We start from the raw sequence: 12,382 nt of genomic DNA on the forward strand, positions 1-12,382 counted from the left end.
ACTGGAGGGTGGCCTATCAAAAATTCATCACTTTTTTCAAAATGAAACACCCTATTGCACAATGTAGCGCTATAATCCGCACTACTTCCGATACCATGTATGACGATTTCTCTAGTGGGTTTTTCCAGTTTCCAGCTGTAACGACAATACTCTTCATCGAATAACATATTTTTCCATCGCGACGAACTTAATTTTCCATCGTGAATATTGTTTACGTTCCATTCCTTTTGTCAAAGATGATTTGCTGCTGACATTGGACAAACCTCGTGTAACCAGCCAAGGGCTGAAAGCCTCTTTAAAAAAAGAAAACTAACTAACTAGCTACACGCCTCGTACAGTCGCGAATGGGCTATAGTACCATGCCCCTCCGATGTCGATGCCTATGGATCAAATTGAGGTCGGATGCCTCTGTTATAAAACGCCATAAGCAAATTTCACATTTCTTTCGACGAATGGTTCATCGGTGCTCTTTGCAAAGATTTTTATTGCCGCTAAAGCTACGAGGTGATGAGGGTCAGCGCTGTTGAGCAATGTTCAAGACTACTACCGGATTCGTTCGTAGATCGCCTGATAATGGATCAGTTTGTTCTTAGGAAGTGACAGTTAAAATATTTGCAATTTATCAATTAGAAACCTGTTGGCCGTAACCACTAGCCAACGAACGAGCTAGCTGAAGTTCCATTCCACACTTCCCTTTGTTTAGATTGTTAAAATTTTCATCTTCCATCAAGGTCGCTCAGTTTTGATCACGCCGTCACTTTTTGTTTTGTTTTCGACAAAAAGGTGACCAACGGCCGGAGAGTGACTAACCTCATTCCACAGCTAGAGAGTGCAGTGTGGTGGCCGTCGACTAGACTAGAGTTGGAGTTGAGTTGGGCTGAGATGGAATCACATTTTCTGTTACGTAACATTTTTTGTGTGCACGACGGAGATCATTCATTACGTCGCAGCACCGATCCATCCATTGTTGGCTGATTTTTTAGTTTGTTGTTTTGCTATCTTTGCTGCTTCGATGAATTTCGCGTTGAAATGAATTGGGTTTCTCCATTTTCTGTGTGTACCTCACCCCAATCAACAAACACGTTGTGTAGGTTTCGTTTTTATTTAATTTTAATTTTGATTAGTTTTGAAGTTTTCAGTGTGTGTGTGCTTGCGTGATCTTCATGGTTCCTTGTTAGAAATGTCTGAAAATGATAAGTAGAGCATTTCGGATGAGTAATTCTGTTGACGCAATGTATTTGGCTTTAATATGATTTTTGAATTTCTGTGTATCTATTAGGTTAGATTAGATTTCTTTATCGAAGAGACTTTCAGCCGCAGGCTGTGTACCTATAGTACTTTATTTAATCTTAGATTCGATCAAAGAGCATTATTTAGGTAGGGATGGGTTGTGAAATGAAATTCTGCTTTTTATTGAGTCTTTGGCGTTTCGGGTTCCGAGGCTTCCTTCAGCTGAGCGATTGGAGTTGTGATGTACGTTCCGTCACCTGCGAAATGAAGAATATGTTGAGTTGTGATTGCATTTTGCATAATAAAATTCGATGTCGGGTGTTATAATTCAACTTTTTAATCTGATTGTCATTGCTAGTGTAGAACTTAAAAAGTCGTAAAGATAATTTACAACATCTTCAACTGGAGGTTGTACAGATTGATCAGTTTACACTAGACGGGTACTGAAATAGACAATAAGAGAAATTTCCATTTACGAAAAGTTCTACATCAATTAAACTCAATTTTCACATAAAAGTTTTTAAAATCTATAAATTGAATTTTACATCCATTTGTGTTTCATCATGGCGTTTTAAATTCATCAGTGTATTTTTGTCACGGATCAGTCAGTGTTACATGTAAGCTTAGATATTAAATAAATTTAACAATTAAAAGCTACAACTACATTTTTTGTACAAATGGCAAATACTTGATATTCCGTGTTTAGCCAAATTTAAATTAATTATTTGACAAGCGCCAGTATGCGTTTTTAAGTATGCTTGGAGCAGAATTGATTACAAATTAATATGATTTCAGTTTCTTGATTTTGTTGAACTGGATTTCAGATTGTATAACAGTTTCCCGAAAACACTTATCTTATCTTATCTTTCTTTATTAAAGAGACTTTCAGCCATCGGCTTGTTCATCTCAGTCCCGAAAACACCTAATAATTGTGGTTAGGCGAATTTATTATTGAACCCTATAATAGGAAGCCGATATTTTGCGGTCTTTGATTCATAGTAAAGGGTGTCCCACATCAAATTGTATCACGGAAAAAACACTGTAGAAAATTACCCATTGGGTATTTTCTCTTGAAAATTTGGGTAGAAGTAGTTTAGCGTGTATTGTTTTCACTGTATTTTTATCGCTGTCAATTTTTCGAAAGTTGGAAAAAAAATGGTGTCACCCGAAAAGCAACTCACTCATCGGGACATCGGAAAACAACTCGGAGTCGTGCAGTCAACGGTGAATTGTGTGATTAAACGTTACTACGAAACTCTGAGCATCGAACGGAAGGAGAAATGCGGTCAGAATGGATGTTCTATTAGTGATCAGGATCACAAGCGTGTCGTGAAAGCCTTTAAGTAGAATCCCAATGCTTCGGTCAGGGATGTGGCCAAAAAGTTGAATATGTCCAAGTCTTTCGTTCAGAGAGCCAAGGACCGGGAGGGACTGCATACGTACAAGTGCGTATAAGTGCAGAAGGCTCCAAGTCGTGACGAACGGCAAATTACGGTGGGAAAGTCACGGGCCCGGAAACTGTACACCCAGATGCTGACGAAGCCTCATTGTCTCATCATGGATGATGAGACTTACGTCAAGGCGGACTTCTGGCAGCTTCTGGGGCTACTGTTCGTCACCGCCCAGCACAAGTTAAGGAAACTGAAACTTTCAAAGTTTGCCAAGAAATACATGATTTGGCAAGCGATCTGCTCATGTGGCAAAAGGAGTGCGCCGTTCGTTACTACCGGGACTGTAAACGGGGTGATCTACCTCAAGGAGTGTCTACAGAAGCGTCTGCTTCCTCTGTTGAAGCAACACGAGTGGCTTCGTGCCACTATTCAAATGTTGTCCTGGAGTGGTACGAAGCCAACGGGATCACTTTCGTTTCTAAGGACATGAACCCCCCCCCCCCCCCCCCCCCAACGCACCGGAACTAAGGCTTATCGAAAAATACTGGGCTATTATGAAGCAGGCACTACGAAAGCATCACAAGGAGGTCTAATCTGAGGAAGACATGAAGAAAACCTGGGTTTCCGTACAGAAGAAGCTGCAGCCAGATGTTGTACAGAACCTAATGAGTGGAGTTAAGCGTAAGGTGCGAGAGTACGATTATGGTATTGAAGGTGAATGAAATCAATATGCCAAAAGCTTACTAATAGAGTTGGTTGGAAATACTATCTAACATGAAGCTTTAGTGTGATTATTTATTAGCTAGAGAATGATTTTAAAAGAGGGTAGGTGGATAGTTCCGTTAGAGTACGGCAGTATGAAAATTGAATAGAAGTGGAAAATGAACGAAGGGCCATTAATGCGACAGTACAAAGTCAAACGCATACCTTTTCCCTAACCTGTACGATGTACGCGGAGACTTGAAGTATGTCTTCAAGTCTACAGGCAAAAGATGTGTGTCCGCCTTTTGCTCATTACTGACTGCGTCTGTGGAATAGTTCTAGCGACGTTTCATCACTACCTAAAGCCTAACCTAACCTCACATGGCAAGGATAGATCGTGGACTGTTGTTAGCAATCCACTTTGCAGGTGGGTAGTCTTTGGTTATTATGCGCGGTTGAAATGAAGAAATCGGCTTTGCGGAAAAAATCTCTCCATCACATAACGCTTTTGCAACGGAGGAATAAGTCAAGCGGATAAAACAGTTCGATGAGCAGTACGAGTACGATGAGCAGTACGAGTACGATGAGCAGAAGAATTCGCGGAATCGCACCAAGAATTCAAAGATTGGTATTTCGCGTTGAAAAGCGATGCGTCTCGCCTCATTTCGTCCATTGCGATCACCGCAGAAGACTATTTGTGGCCGATATGAAAATACAAATTATCTAGTAAAGCAGCACATGTCAGCACTATTTCGCGTCTTGTCGGAATTGGCTGGCGAGTTTAATAACCATGTTGGCATCCTCGACAAGCTCGAGGATGAGGATGCTCACTGGAATTAATTTCTAATGGAGCGTCTAAGCAGCCTACTCACCGAGAGATCTCTCCTTGAGTGGGAAACCCAATGTAAAGATGAAGAAATCCCTCAATATACCGATCTGCTTGAGTTCATTCGAAAGAGATCGCGTACTCAACGCTACGCCATGTGGCTCATCTTCGACCTTACAAGCAAAACCCGTGAAATCCAAAACTATCTCCTTTCAAGTTGCCTCAGAAAATGTGGAGTAGCTCATCCTTTGGTCCAGTGTAAGACGTTTAACAAATTGAGCCCAAACAATCGGTTTGACTTCACTAAAAAAACACCAACCACAACATCTCAAACAGAGATTTAGTATTCGGACGCGAACGCACCACAGTCCCTTTATTTGGTATTCATTGACTACGAAAAAGCTTTTGACCGTCTCAATCACGAGAATCTGTGGGGCGCCCTGAGACGCAAGGGAGTCCCGGATAAAATCGTCAACCTCATTGAAGCGCAGTATGTGCAGAGTTCTGCATAACGGAGCCTTGTCCGGTAGGTGCAATAGACCGTGTACCGAACCGTGGGCTGCTTTAGCAGCCTATCACCATGGAACATCTCAACGACTTCGATTTGGCTGATGATGTTACTCTACTAGCACAACGGCGCTCTGATATGCAGAGTAAGCTCAATGACCTAGCCGAACGCTCCTCTGCGGTGGGTCTCACCATCAACGTCAACAAGACCAAATCGTTGGGTATCAACACGGGCAACCCTTCCAACTTTACGGTAGCGGGGCAAGCAGTGGAGAAGGCTGAAAGTTTCCAATATCTTGGCAGCCAAATAGCGTCGGACGACGGGACCAAGAGCGACATGGGTGCACGAATCAAGAAGGCTAGGGCTGCCTTTGCGAGTTTACGAAACGTATGGAGATCCAACCAGATAAGTCAACGCACCAAAATCCGAATTTTCAATTCGAACGTGAAATCTGTGTTGTTATACGCCAACGAGACGTGGTGTGTAACAGCGGAGAACACTCAAAAGCCTGTAGGTCTTCATCAACCGATGGTCTGTGGTCTGTGGAAAGGCCACATCTCAAGCGCTGGAAACGGTGGCATGCCACGTAGCTGCTGATCAAGATCTCAATGCCTAGCTGGAGCGTATGTGGGAGGTCGACGATTTCGATGTAGAACGAGCGCTAACACAGGAAGAGCAATATATAGAAGACCATTTTAGCCGAACTGTATCCCGTGACGATAGTGGACGTTACGAGGTACGGCTGCCGCTTAGAGAATCTCGACTCCCATTCTTTGACGATTTTTGCAAGCCTGCTGTGAACAGATTTTCGATGATGGAGAGACGTTTCGCCAAGGACAACGACCTGCGTGAGGAGTACACGCAGTTTATGGAGGAATATTTATAGCTGGGGCATATGGAAGAGTGTTATCGCGTCACGGGCCCGCAGTTTTATCTCCCGCACCATGCTGTACGATGGCCCGAAAGCACGACCACAACAACCAGGGTCGTATTCGATGCAAACAGCAAATCCCATGGTCAGATCGAAGATCGGATGATCGAAAATTCCTGTCGGTCATTTGGCGTTTGGATCCGTCACTACCGTTGAAGCATTATCACTTGAAGATCGTGACATATGGCCTAGCCGGTTCCATTTATCAATCTGTACGTGTATTGAACAAGCTCACCGAGGATGATGGAGATCGATATCCACTTGCCACCAGCGTTTCTATGTGGATGATGCCCTTGCTGGAGGCGACGATCTAGAGGAAGTCGCGCAGACATGTCGTCAACTACAAGAACTTCTCGCCCAAGGAAGATTTACCTTCGTACGTGGTGTGCCAACAACTCGAACGTGTTGCGTCACATATCCAACGAACTCTGCGGAAGGCTTGGTCTAACGGAAATTGAACGTGGCTCAGTAACCATGGCACTTGGACTAATTTGGAATCCATCTACGGATCAACTCAGTTTTCAAGCCCCCATCTGGGGAACTTACATGTTGTAACCAAACGGGCTGTGGTGTCTGAAATGTCAAGGCTAGTTGACCCACTAGGGCTCTTGAGGCCAGTATTCATCAGTTCACGAATATTCGTCCAAGGATTCTGGGCAAGGCTCACTTGGGATGAAGAATTTCCAGATCAAGAAAGTCAGTGGTGGCAAGTATTCCGTGACGAATTGTCTCAAAGCATTGTTTCTACATTGTTTTTGCGACGCATCGTCAAAGGGCTACGAATGCTGTGTCTATGTGGTTGGGCTGACTGTCGAAGGAAACATCGCAAGCAAGCTGCAGATTGCACAACTACCGACTTCCTTGGCACCGCAGTGTTTTGGTCTGCTGTCAACACTGCATCCAGTCGCCGCCGAACGAATGGAAGGAGTTCGTCTCCAATCGTGTGGCGGAGGAACAACGTCTCGTTTGAGGGCTACCGTGGAACTATGTCCCTTCCGAGCTTAACCCTGCGGAGCGTATATCCCACGGAATAAATCCTAGCCAAATTATCGCATGAATCACTGTTCTTAACCCACGCGCTTGATACTTGGCCGAAATTTCCAACTAATTTACGGATAATCGATGACGATTCTATTTTCGGGAGATATTCGGACCTAGGGAAGGAGGTGGCCATTGGCTTACAAACGAGTGTTCGGGAACCCTCCTCAAGCAGAAATCGAAGTGGCGTTGAAATCCATGGTACGCCTAACTGAGGTAAATAGTTTTCCGAACAAATTCATCATCTCAAACACCTTAAGCTTGATTCCACAAAACCAATCGAATTTGATAACAAATCTCCTCTAAACACCTGAACATTGGCCATGGAAGGTCGATTGAGAAACGCTGTCAAGGATGATGGCACTCAGCATCGTTGTATCGGTCGGTTTAAACGGGGCCCGGCATGTTTTGAGCAGAATGAATTACAAATTAATATGATTACACTTTCTTGATTTTGTTGAACTAGAATTAAAATTGCATAACAGTTTTCCGATAATACCTAATAATTGTGGGTAGGCGAATCTTATAATAGGAAGCCGACCTTTTGCGTTCTTTGATACATAGTAACCTTGTCACACATTCTAACACAATGAAAGATATAACCAAACCAACGAACAGAATTGTATTTTTTAGAGTTAGTTGAAATATAGTACTTGTATGAAGTAGACTGTATCGCTCGTTCGCAAAAGAATACGAATTTTGCGTAATCCGAAAGTACCTCGAGTTGTCGTCGGCCGAAAAAAGTAGCCGTGAAGGTGTCCGCTTTTAGTCTCATCGGTCGCAAACTTCATAGTCGTGAGTTCACCAAAGAAGAATTCTCATCTCTGAACAAATTTATGGTGCCGAAAACCGGGAAGAAATTCCAACAAAGTGCTCCGGTGTACCACAACGTGAAGTGTCTCCTACACGAAACTCAACAATTGTTGTCTGTCGCCGCTGAATAGGATGTTTTGGGCTTGTTTTGACTATGTATGTACTGTAGATGAACTTCAGGGTAGTTCCATTAACTTTGAAAAAAATTAATGACCTTTTCAGAATTTCCAAGACTAAGTCTATCAGGTAAGTTTTAAAATGTTTAGGGAAGAGTATATTAGAAATATTGCGGGGCACATCCGAAAAATTGTAGGAACTTTAGGGAAGTTATGAAATTTTTAAACTTCAGGGTCGTTTCATTAACTTCTGAAAAAATGCAGATGTTCCAAGAACAAAGAAGAAAGCATCTGAAAACGTAAACAAAGTTTAAAGATTTTCAAGGGAGCAAAGTGAATTTCGGAGCAGTTTTGAAAACTGCAGCATAGTTCCAAAAACATCCGGAAAATTGCGGGAAGTTTGATACAGTTCCGAAAACTATAGGAAAACTTCGTGAACTTTATGGGATTACTTTAGGAACATATTAAGAACATTCAAGAACAAACAAAGTAGTCGCAGAATTTCAAGAACGTCTAAAACTTTAAGGAAGTTTAAAGATCCTTAAAGGTTAGTTCTCATCCCATAGCTTCCTGGGCGGTTCCATAGATTTCAGAAAATGTTCGGTAACTATCAGAGAAGTTCCATTAAATTCAGGAAAATTGCAGCTTTACAGATGATGCCAACAATTCAGGTATGTTTAAAGATCTTTAGGGAAGTTACGTATAATAAGGAGCAGTTCCATGAAAATCAGGAAAACTAAAAAAAAAAACATACTTAAGAATCCTTCAAAATGTTAAGAAAATTTCAGTGATGTCCAGAGAAGTTTGGAGAACGTCAGAATAGTTTTGGAAACAACACTAAAAGTTCCATTAAATTCAGGGAGTTAAGGGGCTGTTCATAAACTACGTAGACCGATTTTTAGATAATTAGACCCCCTCCCGCCGCGTAGACAATCACTCATACAAAGTTTTTGGAAATTTGTATGGGCCGAGACATTTGTCATCCCCCCTCCCCCTAAAGAGTCTACGTACTTTATGAACAGGCCCTAAGATATTTTAAGTTCCATTAATTTCAGGGCAGTAGCAAGAACATCATCAAGAGAATTGTGAGAACTTAGTTATCGTTCAGCTTCTGAGACATGTAGACGTTTTTATCGATTGGGCTTAACAGTAGTGAAGCATTTACGTTTTGGGTACCCTTCTATCCGCTGCGCCACGTCGCGTGCAATAGTGTTCCGCGATGAGACGAGAAAACACTTTTAAGATTGACTATTCGCAGTTCTGCGTCAAGCAGTCGGTCGAAAAACCTAACGGTTTTTGTCGTTCGGTTCTCCGACTATATAGGGAAGACATTAACAGACTTCAGTGCCACAGAAGTGGAGCATGTGCCTTCTTAAAAGTCAGTGACTTGACGCACACTGGCATATCATGCGTTCAGAACAAAAATCTACTGTACCAAAAAAAAAACTAAGCGAACGTCATGAAGCAAACTGGACAGGTCAATGGCTCAACAACCGGTCAGCAACCCAAAAGAGCTGGTGTAAAACCACCAAGCACGAAACTACTCGGACAAAAATCCACTACTCCGGCACCGTTAAGGTGGGTTGGACGTGACATGGACGTGAATTGAACGTGTAAACCATGCCATTCAACTGACTTGATCAACTCACTTGAATTGAAAAAAGTTGAACCTGGCTCAACTTTTCTAGCCAGCTGAATTCAACTGAGTTGATCATTTGACTTGCCTAGTGTAAACCCAGCTTTAGAGTCAGGCGCTTTTCCCGGACTGCCGAAGAGCCCAGGCCTGAAAACACACTCACGCAGCCAGCCTGCAGAAGGTGCTGTGCAAATACAACGAGCACACAATGAGTCAAGTTCGTTCCTAACACCACCGCAAGCTATCGTGGTATTGGATCTAGGCGCGTAATACAAAGGTGACACACAATGAAGAAGTGTTATGTCGTTTTCGTTTTTGCGGTGTAGCTACACCGGTGCTACACTGCCGTACACCGAAATATTTTAGGGTGTAGATATTGAATGCACCTTTGTTTACAAACAAATGATGTTGAGCTGTCAAAGACTCGCGCTTATTCCTGCTTACACTACACCAGTGCTACACCGCAAAAACGAAAACGACATTAGTTTGTTTACTAAAATGAACTATGCCCATTTTGTTTAGGCAAGTTTTGCTATCAGAAATGCTCCTCGTGTTTATTAGCGAAATTCACATCAAAGATTGATTAATTGCGAAGGAAATCAATTTGGCACGGCATTTGTGACCAGCATAAAGGGTGATCGGTCAAAATTTGGTCAAGGGAAAACGCGTGTAAATCGGTGAAATCGTTTATTTAAAAAATCAAATTAAATTTCTTTTTCAAGTTCAATTAGTATAAAATTCAGGAAAAATATTCAGTTAGGCTTCCGCTTTTCCAAATCCGAATTGCCGGGCCTTACGCTTGACCCCTGCCATCAGATTTTGTACAGCCACCTTGTCCACCTCCTTCGCCGCAGAAAGCCAGTTTGCCTTGAACTGCTGCTCGCCCTTAGCAGTTTTTTTGGTCTTCTTTAGGTTCCGCTTGACAATAGCCCAGTATTTCTCAATTGGGCGGAGCTCTGGCGTGTTGGGAGGGTTCTTGTCCTTGGGAACCACCTGCACGTTGTTGGCGGCGTACCACTCCATGGCCTTTTTACCGTAATGGAAAGATGCCAAATCCGGCCAAAACAGTACGGAACAACCGTGTTTCTTCAGGAAAGGCAGCAGACGTTTATTCAAACACTCTTTCACGTAAATTTCTTGGTTGACAGTCCCGGAAGCTATGAAAATGCTGCTTTTCAAGCCACAGGTACAGATGACTTGCCAAACCAGATATTTCTTTGCGAACTTTGACAGTTTCATGTGCTTGAAAACATCTGCTACCTTTCCCCTTCCTTTTGCCGTATAAAACTCCTGTCCCGGAAGCTGCTTGTAGTCGGCTTTGACGTAGGTTTCGTCGTCCATTACCACGCAGTCAAACTTCGTCAGCATCGTCGTGTACAGCCTCCGGGATCGCGCTTTGGCCGTCGTATTTTGTTTATCATCGCGATTTGGAGTCACTACCTTCTTGTAAGTCGATAGTCCGGCTCGTTTTTTGGCTCGATGCACGGTTGTAGACGATACACCCAGCTTATTTGCGGCATCTCGGAGAGAGAGGTTAGGGTTTCGCTTGAAACTACCGGCAACTCTCTTTGTCGTCTCAGCGGCTTCCGGTTTTCGATTTCCCCCCGATCCAGACTTCCTGGCTGTCGACAAACGTTCCCCAAACACTTTAATTACATTTGTAACGATTGATTTGGCAACTTTTAGCGATTTTGCCAACTTTGCGTGCGAGTAGCTCGGATTTTCGCGATGCGCGAGCAAAATTTTGATACGCTGCTCTTCTTGCTTGGACGGCATTTTGACAACTCAAGAGTGAATTCCAAAATCAAAATAGGAGCAACATTCTACACACACACACCTTCAAAATGAGGGGTGTTCAGGTTTTTTAAATGCAAAATTGAAAGAAATACGTCAAGTTGATATTGACCAAATTTTGACCGTATAACCCTTTACACGTTCCGGTCCTATGAAAGAGGTAAAAAACTGTCCATATCCGCCCATATTTTTTGTTTGTTTTGAATTCATGTATGGCAAAATAGTGAACTATTCGTGAACATTAACGGCAAAGAACTCACCAACACTGGGAGACCGTGAGCTCCTGCCCACCTGTCATAAAACCATCTCGGGTCGCGGGTATGGATATAGTGTAGTCAACCTCGAGTTCTACAACCATCTTACCGTTATCTTCAACAAATCTTTGGAGCTTGGCTACTTCCCTGCATGCTGGAAGTAAGCCAAAGTGATTCCAATACGCAAGCTTGGCAAAGATCCTACCAGTGCCAAAAGCTATCGCCCCATCAACCTCTTGTCCTCCATCTCGAAGCTATTCGAAAAGTGGCTACTCAGCCGTCTACTGGTGTTTTCGAATGATAATCACATCTTTCTCAAAGAGCAATTCGAGTTTAGGAAAGGCCACTCTACCATTCACCAACTCACACGGGCTACTAACATCATCAAGCGGAACAAGTCCATTTCCAATACATCAGCCATGGCCTTCTCGGCGTCCAACAATGTCTGGCTTGCCGAAACTCCTCAAACTCACCGGAGGTTTTAACACACTCTTGTCCTGCGAGTTTAGCCAGCACTCACCTCGAGTGAGTGGCGGCAGGAATATGGAAGAATTGATTGATTGATTTATCTTTATTAAGGAGGCTTTCAGCCTGAGGCTGGTTCGCCTTAATAATATGGAAGAAGTAAACAAAAACTCCTCGAGAGAGAGGGAGAGTGAACTTCAGCGAGAGGATGATGTGACGTGAGGGGCGCTTTTTGAGACTCCGGATGACTTTTTTGCTCGACGCAAGAAGCTCAGAGTTTACCTAGAGTGATAGTTAGAGCGTGTGATAGAAAACATGAACATGAATGGCAGCAAACCTCACTCTCATTGTGAGCGAAGGGGAGGATTCCGCCCCGTCGAAGTGTGTGGCCGACCCACCTCCACTTTCGCTCTCGAATTTCTGTTGCTATCGGCTTCTGATGACATCGACTTATGATGACATCGACGATGGAGCTCGGCATTCGAGATCCAGTTGTGAGGCCACCAGGCACGAATTAATACCGCAGGCATCGGTTGATGAAGACCTGCAGCTTTTGAGTGTTCTCCGCTGATACACACCACGTCTCGCTGGCGTATAACAACACAGATTTCACGTTCGAGTTGAAAATTCGGATTTTGGTGCGTTGACTTATCTGGTTGGATCTCCATACGTTTCGTA

The 12,382-nt window shown here is 43.3% G+C and overlaps 1 protein-coding gene across 1 annotated transcript in view; it reads right to left on the minus strand.

Annotated features, from left to right (window-relative positions):
• Positions 1-1,400: 1,400 nt before the first annotated feature.
• LOC135696851 (acyl-CoA Delta-9 desaturase-like) overlaps positions 1,401-12,382 on the minus strand; it is a 40,746-nt gene continuing 29,764 nt past the window's right edge. The window contains exon 4 of the mRNA XM_065216387.1: positions 1,401-1,487. Within this exon, the coding sequence (XP_065072459.1) occupies positions 1,411-1,487 (77 nt within the window). The 3' untranslated portion in view covers positions 1,401-1,410. The remainder of the gene's footprint in view (positions 1,488-12,382) is intronic.

The sequence above is a fragment of the Ochlerotatus camptorhynchus genome, unplaced genomic scaffold (assembly GCF_037179485.1).
Source record: "Ochlerotatus camptorhynchus isolate MF236.1 unplaced genomic scaffold, CSIRO-AGI_Acam_v1.1 ptg000062l, whole genome shotgun sequence".
Taxonomy (NCBI): Eukaryota; Metazoa; Arthropoda; class Insecta; order Diptera; family Culicidae; genus Ochlerotatus; species Ochlerotatus camptorhynchus.